This window comes from Volvox carteri (assembly GCF_000143455.1).
Source record: "Volvox carteri f. nagariensis unplaced genomic scaffold VOLCAscaffold_34, whole genome shotgun sequence".
Taxonomy (NCBI): Eukaryota; Viridiplantae; Chlorophyta; class Chlorophyceae; order Chlamydomonadales; family Volvocaceae; genus Volvox; species Volvox carteri.
This window is the reverse complement of record NW_003307577.1, coordinates 1116915-1132058: the sequence shown is the minus strand read 5'-3', so window position 1 is coordinate 1132058 and position 15144 is coordinate 1116915. Positions and strand designations below refer to the sequence as shown.

At 53.7% G+C, this 15144-nt stretch overlaps 1 protein-coding gene across 1 annotated transcript in view; it reads right to left on the bottom strand.

The window, feature by feature from the left end:
- Positions 1-1967, bottom strand: part of VOLCADRAFT_63307 (uncharacterized protein) — a gene marked incomplete at both ends in the record, with an annotated part of 7562 nt that extends 5595 nt beyond the window's left edge. Inside the window, 5 exons of the mRNA XM_002953106.1 lie at positions 337-445; positions 616-636; positions 1205-1323; positions 1630-1716; positions 1896-1967. Coding sequence (XP_002953152.1) covers positions 337-445; positions 616-636; positions 1205-1323; positions 1630-1716; positions 1896-1967 — 408 coding nt within the window. The remainder of the gene's footprint in view (positions 1-336; positions 446-615; positions 637-1204; positions 1324-1629; positions 1717-1895) is intronic.
- Between the last annotated feature and the right edge of the window lie 13177 nt (positions 1968-15144).

Here is a 15144-nt window from a genome sequence, read left to right as displayed (position 1 = left end):
GCCGGGGGAGGGAAGGGGTGCATGTGACGAGGATGCACACACACACACACATACTCACATCCCCTTACTCCCGCCGTTCTACCACCAACGCCACCACCACCACCGCCACCACCACCACCACCACCACGAACAGCAGCAACAACAACAATAAAAACACACACACACACATACACTGACTGTTGCTATTGTGCTATCACTCTCAGGACAGCCCTCCCTGACGCAAAACAGCTAAACATAGCTATTCATGCATACGCGCTGGAAAGGCGGGGAGCAAGGGGAAGGCGGGGAGAGAGTGTGTATGTGTGTGTGGGGGGGGGGAGGGGGTCTGCTCACCACCACCAGTTTGCGAGTCAGCTTCTCCAGCTCCCGCTCACTCAGTTTGCGAGGGTCCACCGTAACGCCCCCCTTGGCACCGCCGTACGGAATGTCCATTACGGCAGTCTTCCTGGAAGGGTGGGCAGGTCGAGGGGGGGGAGGATGGGGGTGCAGGATGTTGCGACAGACGAACATACGGACAAGCAGACAGACATGCAGGCGGACAAACCCACCGGCAACCATGCATCCATTCATGACAAGCAGACAGACATACAGACAAGAGAGGGATGTAGCTCTTACCAGGTCATAAGGCTCGCAAGACTGTCACCGGGTACGAGACGGTGTACGGCAGTACGGTGCGGCAGTCAGCCCACGAGCCCGTCCCGGGACGCAGCCAAGGCAACGCACAGGCGAGGGCGCCGACAAAAGTCCCGGTTTAATCCAAATCCAGCCGGTTTGGATAGATGGATCCAGACGTATCCAGCCGTATGGGGGTGGTAGCAGGATAAAGGACGAGGAGAGGAACAAAGTTGGCATAACAGCAAAAAAATGCATACATGCATACGTACATACATACATACATGCGTGATTGGACCCCACACGGGTGACCAGAATGTAGGGGTAGCATGTACGGACGCCGCCTTCAGGCTGACTGGTTTTGCACGCTGGGCTTCAGGAGCCCAGGGGTTACTTCTTCTACACTCAGGTATATTCCCAATCAAGGGCACTTAACTACACTTCTATCCTACGGGCGCGTGTGGGTCACTACATCACAACCGTCTCCCGTGATGACGGAGAGCCCCTCGTGGGAAGGAAGGTTAGCAACAGGACCCAATAACTGAAACCCCAATGACTACGAACCGCCAACCGTCAACCGCTAACGATCCACCTGCGCACATCGTCCAGGTCCACCTGTGGGTGGTAGCGCAGACCGCCCTTGTACGGCCCCCGTGCGTTATTGTGCTGTACACGGTAGGCGTTAAACACCTCGATTTTTCCGTCGTCCATCTGGAGGCGCAATGGGGGGGGGCGCCCGGGTGGTGGTGTGTGTGTGTGGGGGGGGGGGGGCGGGAAAGCAGGGCATTGAAGCCACACATACACACACGCGCATACGTGGAGGAATGATGTGGGACGGGATGAGGTTGGGCGGCTGGGAGAGGTGAGGTAACAGCCGGATGCGGATGCGGGCTGAGCCGCGCGGCAGGGATGTTGAGTGTCATAGCGGGTCTGGGGGACGCTTGACCTGGCGCGTACACCCCTACAAGCACACAACACAGAATTGAAACAATTACGCAACCGATGTTGAGAAATCACCTGCACGACTAGCTCCACACTCATTTCTCGTCGGGGTGTCAGGAGCAGGTTCTGCAGCTTCTCCGGATAATCCAGCCGATTAAGGGCCTGCGAATTGCATGCAATCAACCTTGCTTTGAAGCAGGACGCCACGGTTGCTTTAAAAAGGTGTGAGCGGAGGGCAAATTGCAAACGCTTCCGTATCTCAAGATCCTGAGGAGATGCCGCATCCCTTCCGGAAACGAGCAAGATGTCAATGTACATCGCATGATGCCCCGTCCGATCACCTCTCGCAAGAACTTGTTTGTGTTCTCCGCGTGTGAGCTTGCGTAGCGAAACTGGGATAAGCTCGCGGCCATCCATTGCCCTCCAAGGAGACGACCAAGACCACCGGCAATTTGTTTTCCGGACAGCAGCAATGGACTAGCCATGGTTGGGAAGTCGAGGATCCGGCGATAAAGGCAACGTTAATATGTTTGCATGTGAAATGGCGCGGTTAAAAGCTAGAGCTGAACCTTATAACCTATTGTTTTTACCACGACATGGAGCAATTTGTTCATAGGGTATATAAATATGGCTATCAAATTCCGTCGCAGGAGGCCAAGATAATGCTCATGACGGGCCCACTTCTCAGGCTGACGTAGCACGGATTCCGCTTTTCTGCGTTCTGACACGTGCTGCGTTGGCTTCCTCCAACATCCTTTAGGGCCTGCCAACTCGACAAATAAAGGTAACGATTAAATTAGAGTGATTCTATCCCTTGTACAATTGGCATCAAACGTTTCGCGCCTCTGGCCGTTTTTGGTGGAAACGGCCGTTTTCGCCCGACAAATTAACCACAAACGGGTCTTGGCCCCACCCTTAGTACCGGAATTAACACAGGTTGCCCATTAGATTTAGACATGGAATGAGGTCCATGACGGATGGACGAGCGCACGTGCTAACCTCGTGTGCAACCGAATAGTTTGCCTTGATCGAGCTTTTCGATCCGGCCTTGGGCAGCACACGATCACATATGGAAAACCGGTAAAATGCATCACCATCCTCCTAGCTTCATTAGCATAAGATTTTAAAACCTGCTGCAGCACGTAGGCGGTAGCATTGCGGATCCTAACTTTTTGACAGTTGGCCGAGCACTACATGCCCCACTGGGGTCACAGCATGACCTACGAATTAGGTGAAATGCCAGCTGCAATGACAGCTTGACATATAAATGCGACATCGTACTGGCTACTGCGTCGCAGCTGTTGCGTGCGAAGCTAACGCCAGCCATTTACCGTACCTATCTCACAAAGCGTTGGCGGGCGCCACCCGTAACGGATGATGTCGTTACATCATTATTTCCAAATCTCAACGTTCTGTATATTTCCTAGCTGGCTCACACTTTACATACTTAAAATTCGTTGCCATCTATAGCATTTAAAGGGGCTGCTATTCTCGGCCGTGTTCTGTAATTCGTACGAGATGAATGCACTGCCGGATGGTGTGGCTCAATAGCCCTCAATACTTGTTGGCGCATTATGGTGCATTTATGGCGGGAGTGCTTGGCGGCTGTGCGTGAGGCCGTTTCGCTGGGCCGCCAGCGTCTCTTCCTCGCCAGCTGCTGCCACACCGTTTTCTTGCCGTCCACCGGGCCGGGCACCCCTCTTGTCCTGGCCCTCGAGTGGTTCCTTACTTAGATTACTTCCTCTTCGTCTTTACATCCGAGGATCAGGCGCGTCCTGGGGCGCGCTTGGTGCGTGAGAACATTGAGTTTTTAGCTCTGTCTTGTTATCATTAAGGTGCCAGTGGGAGCCGCCGCAGTCCGTGTATCATTCAGTCATAACAATTCATACGTCAGCCAGCGAGGCGTTCGAGGTTGTTAAGATTGCGTCGCCTGGCGGTTGGGTTGAGGATCACGGCGAAGATGAATGGGCGTCTGGGTGCAGAAGCGTGAACTTGCAAAGTTGTGTGGGTTTTGCACAGAGCGTCAGGCTAGACCTCCCTCCTCCGTCTCTCCTTCCCTCCCTCCTCCAACGTGTTCGTGTGTCCTGGTGTAAGGGATGGGAGGGGTGGGAGGGTTTTGGGCAGCATATGCGCAGTCTATGCGTCACAGGAAATAAAAGGGGTAGTGGTATTACAAGCTGTGGAGAGTAGTTATTGACGTTTTGTATACTACTAAATGCATCATTCTGCCTCTGCTGCGTAAGACATGTTACTCTCAGGCTCATTCATGTCTAACTATGAGACAGTGAATGATTCACCCTGCATAACTTGCAGACACGTGGAAGAGGTCGACATGGAAATAGTTACAGACCTTGGCTCTGGAGCGATCCGACCACCACAAAATTGGTATCCCAGGTTCCCTGAAACAGAATCCCCACTCAAGATTGACACGGTTTTGCCGTGGTGGGACCTATGTGTGCGTGTGAACACCCTCCCGCCCTCAGGACCTGCTCCGCCGCTCGGTGCCTAGCAGTGGCGGGACTGCGACTTTGACTTTGACTTTGACTTTGGAATTCAACATGCAAACAAGTGGGCGGACGACTGCGCATCTCCTCCAGTTGCAGCTGGCGCCGCCCAGCCACCACGCGGGTAGCAGGCCCGCATGCATCGAGATCTGCCATGTCGGCTGTCTTGCATTACAGCACATACACACAAACACGCAAGCCATGTAATACGCTACTCGCGTAGCGGCCTGCCAAGCATCTTGGACGTTCTTTTCGGGGTTCAGGATTGCGGAGCGTGATGGTAGTCCTCTGAAGAGTCGATAATGGCTTTAAATGAGGCTTTTCCCAGGGATTGCAGCTGGCCAGGGGTACAAAGCGCCCTCATCCAAAAGCTTGCACTGTACATACAGAGTGCCACACCAGCACCATTTCTGGCCGCAGAAGAGAGATGCGGAGCACATACGCGCTTACCTTTTGTGTTTACATTTTATTAGTACAGTACGGCAATATCGCTTCGTCACACACTATGCTGTCGCAATAGCAGGTTCAACAGGGATCATGATGGCATACTGGCTTAGTTTAATGCGCAACCTGCGTAAGATATCGCGCTTGGGGCGGGGTGCGCCCCCTAGTGTCGCAACGCGCAGATAGTCCCGCCGGCTTTCATTAACAAAGGCCGCTGCGAATTACTAAAACATATTTATATCGACCAATCCAACACGAAACTACGTGCTAGAGGTGCTAATATTGTACATCCACGATACTGCACCCGCGTATTGCACAAGCGTCAAGCACTGCAGATTAGGACGTCAATTTTCCGTGGAACATTTCCTTCTTATGTGTTCCTAATTTGAAATGAAGGAAGCCGCTGAACCTAGTGATGCTGGTTCTTTAAGTGGCCGTTCAGCTGGTCAGGCCAGCCAAACGTCCAGCCAAGCGGAGGCTAACAAGTACCTAAATAAGAGGTGAGGACTCAGTTTGCGAGCCTGGCTGGGGCGGGAGAATGCGGCTGACGGCTGTGTAGATGGTTATCGACCAGCGGATAGTTCCTTCGACGAAACCTTCACAGCCTCTCTTGCAGACACTTATAGATCTCAGAAGATAATTTTATTATGTACGCCTACTTCTAGGTTCATGGATAAGGTTTCTCGCATCATTTAGACGGCAATACCTGGCTACCAGCACATGACATATCACGTGCGACTTAGAGCGGCTTAAGGTGATATTTGGATAAATAAATTCTGCACATATAATATGTAAATGTTTGTAAGCCATTCTACTCGCCAGATGACGTTCCTAAGCTGTCGCGTCGCCTCTGCTTGAACTTTTACGCCCCGAAATCCGCTATCAGGCACCAGAATGCGAATGCGGAAGAGGAGGATGACCTTTTGGAGCAGAGCAGGACGCTCCAGGAGGCAATCTTCCACAGCATGTAAGCACTACCTTGAACGGGCTTTGCGGCCGCGTGACTTTGCGAGGGTGGTGGGCGGCATCCATTCGCGGACTCTAGACCAACCAAACAAGAAATTTGAATTTATAATTTGTATAAAAAATACTTACAGATTATCCTAGCTAGGTCTTCACGTTGAGCATAAGCAACCTTCGCCTTTTCGAAGCACGAGAAAGACCAAGAAGAAGAAGAAGAAGAGGCACAATCGCCGAATTAGCGTCAGCAGCGGACAGTATGATGTGTTAATATATTAGATCAAAGAGCGCCTTTTACTTCTAGCGCACAAACCTTGGCTGAGCTTGACACCATTTGCGAAACATCTTCGCGGGATGCCGGGGTTGAACGGGCCCAGACAGAGCCAACCCGGCACGTACATGACGCACATGACACGACACAGATCAGTCGGCCTCAGCTGTACCATTCAAGTCATGCTTGGTTCGGCCGTACATGTACGGTTCCGATCCGTCCGGCCCCGCCAGGCCCGAAACCCGAAACAAGCGGCCAGGGGCGGCGGTGGCAGTTTGCCAACAGCACCTTACGGGCAGTTGAGGTTATAACCTGCTTCTCTTCAATCTTCTTTCGTGTATTTTGCACGTTCCGCATGGCTTGTGTACGACAGGTACATATTGGTTCGCGCTCGGGTTTCGGAGCACTGGAAGCTGGCGGTGAGCAAGATGGTCTTGGAGATGCTTATCCCATTCCTGGTAATATTTAATCCCGGAGAGGGCTGGCAAATCGACACCAGCAACCCGGTATGGCAAGTGATACGGTGGACGTTGCCAAGGGTGCCCATCACTAAACTCTGGGTGAGTGCCGTGTTGCAGCATGGTTGGGTTATAACAGAAGCGGGCTATGCCGGGGGCCTTTGCAAAGCGGGGAAACAGGAAGCCTGAGACTGGCCAAGGGTCGGACTGGTCGGACGTCCTTCTGTGGTGAGGTGATGAAGGGATGCAGATTCGTCGATGTGTATATGTTGCGCCTTCTGGAGTTCCTTCTTAGATCTGACTGTTACTGGATCTGCAAGGTCAACGGTAATGGCCGTTGCCATGACCCTTGTCGCTCCTGTCTGCTGCTGCTGCTGCTACTGCAGCTGCTGCTGCTACTGCTGCTGCTGCTGCTACTGCTGCTGTTGCTACTGCTGCAGCTGCTGCTGCTGCTGCTACTGCTGCAGCTGCTGCTGCTTGAAGTAGTGGTACTTGAGCAGTAGTGGCCATGTGTTATTAGCAAAGTAGCGCCCAAACGCAATCCTCTATGGCTGTGTGCACATTGCTTTGGATGGGTCGCTGGGGATGGGTCGCTGGGGTGCATGGTGGTCGTCCATTATTGCCAGCCCATGATAAGTCAGGCCGATCCCTAACTCTCCCGTGGATTCCCATGACCCTCCCCCGAGCTTGCACTGTCCCGTCCTGTCCCTCCTTTGCCACGCACACTCAACCCGGCCCCCGTTCCATTGTCGGCGCTGGAACCCGCACCACCATCATCGTCATCACCAGGGGTTTGATACGTACGTAATCTTTTTCTATTTCCTTGTGGGCCTTACCTATACCGTCCTGGTAGCGGTTGCCGTACTGACACTGGCCATGAGGAGACAGGTGCGCGTGTGTGTGTCTGTGTGTGTGTGTCTGTATGTATGTATGTCTGCGCGCATATCCATGTGTGTCTCTGTGTGTGTGTGTATATGCGCGTGTATCCACCCCCCCACCCTCCCCACCCATCCAACCAGTTGCTGACCCCACCTGCCTCAACCGCAGGAGCACTCCCGCTGGCTACGCAAGTTCGGCACGATGCTGCAGCTCCTGACAGATCTGCTGTTCAGTGTGTTGTTTGGTGCAGTGCTGGACTTCATCGTTTTCTTTTACAATTGTGACTTCGGGTCGAAGACCCGCAACCACAAGTACTGGACGGATAAGAGTGAGTGCATCTGTGTGTGTTAGGGTGGTGGTGGCCTGGGAGTGGATGGACTTGGTTGGGTTGGGTTGGGTTGGGTGGCGTAAGGGAAGGGGGAAAGCGGAACGCTCAAAGTTACCAGGGTAGATAGATAGTCCCTGCCTGTCTGTGTGTGCGTGTGCGTGATCCTAGCAAAATAGAAATTGAATGAGATGGCTTAAAACGAAGTACGACATTGTGGCAACGGTAGTTACTACCGAAAGTGTACGACTGCACAAATACCAAGTGATAAGTGTGTGTGACGCCCCCCTGCGAATAGCCCACTACGCCCGTCTCTTCCACAGCGCAGCCCCTTAGCACGCCCAGTTTCCCACCTCAATCTCCCTGTATGTGTGTTTTTACCCCCAACCCCTCCGGCCATGCCCCCGGCCCCGCGCCCCGGCCCCGCCAGGTTGTATGTCTGGAGCTTTTGTAATCCATCTTGGAGTTGCAGGTATTACGGCCCTCGTTTACTTTACCGCGTCTGCAATCCTGGTAAGATGATTTTATTGTAATGATTATTAGTGCACAGCACAGCACATGCAGTCCGTCGGAAGGGGCGAGGACGGTTGATACATACATACGGTCAACTGCACATGCACACACACATACACGCATACACGCATATACACATACACACATACACACATACACACATACACACATACACACATACACACATACACACATACACACATACACACATACACACATACACACATACACACATACACACATACACACATACACACACACATACACACACATACACACACAAACACAAGAGCTTGAGCGTCTCATTACATTTGTGTCCTCCTTGATGCTCAGCACCTTGCTTAGGAAGCGCGGACCCTTCATATTTCTTTCCAAATGTAGTAGCTGTCGTACAGTGCGGCCCACACCATCAATGCATATACGCGCTTGAGTGCGTTCCCAGCATCCACACTACACAACACACGCAAGCACTACCACAGCGTCGCTCCTACGTGGCGATACCTCAAAGCCGCAGGTTGTGGCTGTAGCGCTGTTTCCACTTCAGCCACGGAAAGTAAACCTTACAACCGATGCAAACCGCAGATGGTGGCAAGCTGCGAGCTCAATCCGGTTGCCAAAGGTCTACTCGCTTCCCCAGCTGCGGTAATCAGAATCAAGATGCTCTTCTTCAAGGCGGGTGTGGGAGGTGTGGGGAGGTGTGGGGAGGTGTGGGAGGTGTGGGAGGTCTGCAGTCGGTTAACACCCGAGTGCCCCCAGCACCGGAGTGTATCACACTGAGAGGGACACCGTGTGGTCGTTTCCGGAGTGGATGAGAGCTCCAGGGCTCGAACAGGCTATCAGGGCTTCACGGGGATTGGTAAACATCGGAAGGGGTGGGAAGAGGTTCGTTCAAGGTACCCGCGCGCCGTCTACTTGCCAAAAAAAATTATAACTGAATACTTAGCATTGATGATATTAATCGGTACTGGGCTAGATAGACTAACTCACTGCACTGCATCGCAGGCGGTGGTCGTTATCGCGGCTGGCACGCTGGATAGCATACCCCGAGTGCAGGTACGGCAGGGAAAGGGATTTCGGAGCGTACGGAAGCTGCGCCCTGGATGGTAATCGGTGACGACATCACATGGCCTGCCGCCGCCGCTTCCCGTATGTGCGCAATAACAACAACATGTTCCAAGGGGCATCTGAACTCACCTGATGTTATATGACGACTTCAGAAAAGCACCGATCGGCGGATGCAGATCCCGTGATATGCCGTACAGGATACTACACCTGCACGGTGGCTCGGTAGTGGTCGCAACCACACACAGACAGACATACGCACATACGCACATATACTCACATACACGCAGCATACTTCCATGAGCGCCCCACACATTGGTTCGGTCTGACATTATGCCACATGCTCGTGCCCCTGCGGCTTGTCGTCTGCTCCAGCACAAACACCAACTCATACGGGAGTCCAAGCCTTTCCATTCTCCCCCTGCTTTTCCCTGCGCCCTTCCCGTCTTTCTCCTCCATTACCTGAGTGATCCAGCCGAATGCGTTCCACAGCATGCACTCATTGTCGTACGTTCGTACCTCATCCGGAACACCCCTCTGGCCCTCAATCCACTAACAGGCTGTCATCTTGGTCATCGCAGTGGGATACATTGCCTGGCTCAATTTCTTAGAGGTGTGCGTGCTTTGCGTGCTTTGAGATCGCTTACGTGAGTTAGGCCCTCACAGGAACGGAGAAATGCCGTCTTCGTGTATATGTGAGGCTGAGTGGCAAACGGAGGCGGCTTGGAGGATAAGAAGGGGGAACAGCAAAAGCGGGGAACAGCCTTAAGGGCACCTTGCAGGGAGGGGAAGAAGATCTGGAAGCGAAAGATCGGAAAGAGGGCAGCAATGGCGGCTGCAGCAGCTTTACATTACTACATTATCAAGGGGGTCGCATGTTGGATGAAATACCATGGCGCATTATAACAGGGGGGATTGGGAGAAAGGTATTTTCTTCGTTTTGGGGTCAAGGTCAAAAAGATGGCAATGCCCAGACGTGAAACGCGGACAGGAATATGAGGGCTTGGCATCCCCCGGGGTTCGTTCGGGGTTGTTATGGGTGGGTGGGTGCGGGTCGGGTCGGGTCGGAGAGGCACAGGAGGCAAGGGGAAGGAGCGTAGCCAGAGGTCGCAGCGGTGGGGTGAACTCTTGTAGCGGTGGGATTGGGGTTGAGGGTCGGGGAAGAGGGTACGGAGGCGGAGAATGCTCGCTCAAAATAGCACTCGGATCCTCGAAAGCTGGGAACAATCAGGGAAACGGGAGCGAACGGAGTGTTTTTATAATGTGAAGACACTAGCAGCTGTGTCCTGCAGGGTAATGTAATATGACCATTGCCAAATCCGTTTCTGAGCCTCCCCCCTGCCCCTACATCCCCTCCTTCCCCCACCGCCCAGCTTCCTTTCCTCCGCTTCTACGTCAACGACGCGTGGACGGGAGCCTGGGTGGGAGTGCTGTACGCCACCGCCCTCAACGCGATATGGAAGTTCCGAAAGACCAAGGACGACGGACGAGCTGGTCAGGACTACACGGATAAGGTGTTGTACGGCATCTTCCCTGCCATGGTAGTGGGTGCGGCGCTGACAGGGTGTTGGTGGCGGTGGCGGCTGAGGTCGCTGCCCAAGTTCCGAGTGCTGGCCTCCACAATCAAGTTAAAGAAAGTCCACAAGTTCTCGTCGCCAGGTAGGCCTGCGCTCGTTGGGAGATAGGCCGCCTGGCTGGACTGGGATGGGCTTTGGCGGCAGCGGGAGTACTGGTGGGCACGTGCTAGGTAGGTTGCTAGTGCTGGTCCGTAGGGATATGCGAAGAGAGCTTGTCCCTCTGCTTCGGCTGGCGCGGCTGTCTCCTGTGCCTGGTGCGGTGCCGGGTAGGGCAAAGGTAGGCGGGGATGAGGAGTGAAGTGTGGGGCGGTTGCCGTCAGAGGGCTCTTGGGAAGGCGGGACGCACCGGCGGGGGTTCTGAACTGTTGACTGGATTCAAAAAATGACAAATGTGAAAAAGGTACATCTGTAAATAAACAGTGATGAAGATTGATGGCTGTTACAGAGGGTCCCCGAGGATCGTCCGTGCCTGCTTTGTGAGGTGCCTGCTTTGTGAGGTGCCTGCTTTGTGAGGTGCCTGCTTTGTGAGGTGCCTGCTTTGTGAGGTGCCTGCTTTGTGAGGTGCCTGCTTTGTGAGGTGCCTGCTTTGTGAGGTGCCTGCTTTGTGAGGTGCCTGCTTTGTGAGGTGCCTGCTTTGTGAGGTGCCTGCTTTGTGAGGTGCCTGCTTTGTGAGGTGCCTGCTTTGTGAGGTGCCTGCTTTGTGAGGTGCCTGCTTTGTGAGGTGCCTGCTTTGTGAGGTGCCTGCTTTGTGAGGTGCCTGCTTTGTGAGGTGCCTGCTTTGTGAGGTGCCTGCTTTGTGAGGTGCCTGCTTTGTGAGGTGCCTGTTGGCTCCCTTGAGGTGCGCCAGCACGCAAATAAGGCCAATTAAATACCAATCTCAGTCTACGCAGTACTCCATGCTCCTGGACAGGCCACTCTCAGTGCACAGTTCACTGTACTACACATGTACTACGCGTGCAGTACAGTAGTACATAAGATTCGAATTACCCAACCTTTCATTCTCTTTTGCCATTCACTTCATACTTCATTATACTTTTGTTCCTAACTATAAGAAACAGTCTCGTCGCTTTTTCCCCGTCCTCGTCCTCCCTGCTCTTTCCTCTACCCTCTCCCCTTGTTGTACAGCTGACGTGGAGGTGCTGTCCCGTGTGATGCGAAAGTTTGACCTGGACGGACTGGTTCTGGAGGATGTGGCGCAACAAGGGGAAAACATCATAAAGGTGAGGTGAGGGTTTCCACTAGCGACAGGTGGGGAAGGAAAGGGGGAGAGAAGGTTTAGGAAGCAGCAGTTTTAGATAGCTTGATGTGTTTGCGGGTGGGTGGGTTGTACCTTACACATGTTTTTTCCCTTGGTTGGGGAGGTCGTCATATGGCTCTGTTAGTGGGTACGGTGTCAAGGTGTGGCTGCGACGCGCACGTGCAATGATTGCTCTTTCCATTTCCACACCGCATGCGGCGTGCACATGGAGGAAGGGCGACATTTGAAAGTGGGGGATTAAGGAATATGCCCTTCGCATGAAATTCCGTGCCGTAGAACTCCACCTCCAATCCCCAATCTACCCTCTGCACGAAATGAAACATCCAAACCCCGACCTTCACCGCACTACCTGCTTGCTGCCAGTGCGGCATGGCGGTATTCCCAGGCGACGTGGGTCTCCTGATTCTGTACGCCAACTTCCTGATGGAGGTCAAGAGGGACGGACCCGCGGCCCGGACACAGCTGCAGCTGGCGCTCAAAGCGGGGCCAAGGTAGAGGGCAGGGAGATGGGGGTTGGCAGCGTGAGATGTGAGAAGGTGGTGCGGAGGTGATGATGGGAGGGGGGATAAAGAAGGGGAATATGCCCTCCTGACAGCGGGGAGAGGGGAGCGGGGAGCGGATGAAGGATGGGGCGGCTGGGAGGGAGTGGGGAGTTGAGGGACATGAGAGAAAAGAGAGGGGTTCAGGAAGAGCATCACGAGCTGGACCATGCGGATTCGTTGTACAACGGCAGTTGGGAGGCAGGCCACTCGGGGCGCTGACGCTACAGCTGATCACACGAGGGAGGGGACAGGGACAGAGAGCCCAAGGGCAAGCTTCTTACCAGTAATTACCAGTACTTTCTCCTCCATAAACGCAATCGCATATCACAGGAATAGTACGCATCTACATGCAAGGTTTGCCAGTGGCCCAACTTTCCTCCCGCACGCCTTTCCCATCAGCTCTCTTCCTAGATCCTTCCTCACCCCCTCCCTCTGGCCCCTCTCCTTTCGGCTTCCCCTCTCCCCCTCTTTCCCTACACCCCTCCTCCCCTCCTCCCCGCCCGGCCCCCCTCTCGGCCCCCCGCTCAGCCTGGTTCAGCGCTACCAGATCTTCAGCACCATCGAGAACAGCAAGCGGCTCAAGGACGGTCAGGAGGGGCAGCTGGACCTGCAGAGCTACGTGGAGTTCAAGAGGAACTACAGGCAAGGAGGAGGGAAGGAGGGGAGGGGGGGGAAGGGGAGGGAAGGGGAGGGAAGGGGGAAGGGGGAAGGGGAAGGGGCGATGGTGGGGAGGAAAGGAAAGGTGTACGGCCCACACGTACGGCACCTATGTCTGGACCACACCTTAACGCTACCCCAAAACTCCCTTGCCACCCCTCTTCTGCGGTGAAGGGCTGTGGTCCGTCTCCACAAGGAGGCCTTGGCCGCTCAAGGAGATTACTGGCAACTGATGATGAAATCGGATGTGAAGGCGGGGACGCTGAGAGCCGCCCTCAGCGCCATGGACAGGGCTGCGGATGCGGCGCACCAAGTGTATCGGAGGTGGTTGCGCTGGGGGACGTATACACGTGCGGCCACACGCGCGAGATACCGTACATGATTTGAGCTATGAAGTTAGCATTTGAGCTTAAAAATGTGAACTTTGGTTTGGATTTCCCGATCCATTGCGGGAATCTGATTTACCAACATTTTTGTGACGAGATGATGAGGTTGAACGGTGCATAAATTGGCGCCGTTAAGGATGCGCGCGCGTGTGTGTGTATATATATATATATATGTGTGTGTATGTGTGTGTATATATGTGTATATATGTGTGTGTATGTATGTGTGTGTATGTGTGTGTATGTGTCTTTTACATCTCGGTTGCGTTACCCATGGAGATGTAAACATGTTCAGGTGATGCGTGGAGAAACCCACTCTGCGCGGGCCTCCACTAATGCCCCATTCCAAAACCCTGCTCCAACCCCCCGGCTTCCAATCTCTTGCCTCCCGCCCACGTTACCCTGGGGGCCCCTCTTCAGGGTTCTCGAGCGTTACCCGCACAACGGCAAGCTGCTCCGCTGTTACGGCAAGTTCCTGGAAGATGTCCAAAATGACCCGGTGGCGGCGGCTCGGGTTTACACGGAGGCGGCGCGGAACGGAGGCGGCGATGGGTTGCTTTCCCTGGATCTTAAAGTACGGCATGTTGCAACTACGTCGCGAGATTGTGAACTGCCCTCGCATTATCTCGCTCATGCACAGAGCTCAACCCCGCCACCAATCGATGTCCCCCAAGGAAGCAAGGAGTTCCATTGACACATGGATTACCATTAATGACTGATCTATTGAGTCGCCAATTTCAAATTTCAATCGAACTCATTTTTTGGTAGTGAATCGCCACCTGTAATAGAGATTTGCATCATCACTGTGGGCGGGCGTGCTGTATGTCCTGAGTGCAGTAGTGCCCATAGCAACCGCAGACTACCTCCGCCATACATTGTCCCCCATAAACCAACACCATGTGCCGTACACATGTGCGGCATGGCAGATATACACTTCTTGTGAAAATCCCGTACAATGCAAAACCCGCACATCGCGCAGATTCAAGGCAGCGACAAGCCCGAGTTCCTCACGTCCATGGACCTGCATGAAGACGCGTGTATCGTTATCAATGCCGAGGGGAAGATACTCATGGTCAATGCGGTGAGGGGAGTTTGGGGGAGCGGGCGGAGAAGCTCCCGGGATATGTTCTTCTTGCTGTGGTTTTGCGTCCTTGCGGTCGTGTTAAAAGTGGGTGATGGTGTGGTGCTGGGAATTGGACCATCGTTCGATTCCCACCCCCCCCGGCCTCTGCGCAGCCCAAGGGTCTTAGCCCATGTTACCCGGGCGTAGGCTCCTTGGGAAGCCACGAAGAAGTTAAGTTACTGAATGGTCTGCCCAACATTCTAATTCTTCCAACATTACTCAATTAGAATACCTTGCGGTAAGGATAGTGTTTATGAAAAAAGGGGGGGGCCTTGTAAACGGACCTCCCCTGGATTGATCATAAGGCCTTCTGGATTGAAAACTGGAACAGGGAACACACAAACTGTCTTAGTCTTCATTTTCGCCGCTGCCTTGTTTTTCCTGGTGTATCTTCTGATCTATTCTTTGAATCTGAATTGATTCGGTGCTGGCTGGTGGTGAGAGCCGGTGTTGCTAATCCTCGTGAACCCGGAGCTTGCTTTTGTCGTCGTTGCTGTGTGCTTTCTGTTCACCTTTTTGCTTGCTCCACCTCCACCTCCACCTCCACCCCCGTCCCCTCGCTGCCCTACTCCTCCGCTTGGCAGTGCGTGACCACATTGTTAGGCTACCCTAAGGCTGACCTCGAGGTGTGGAT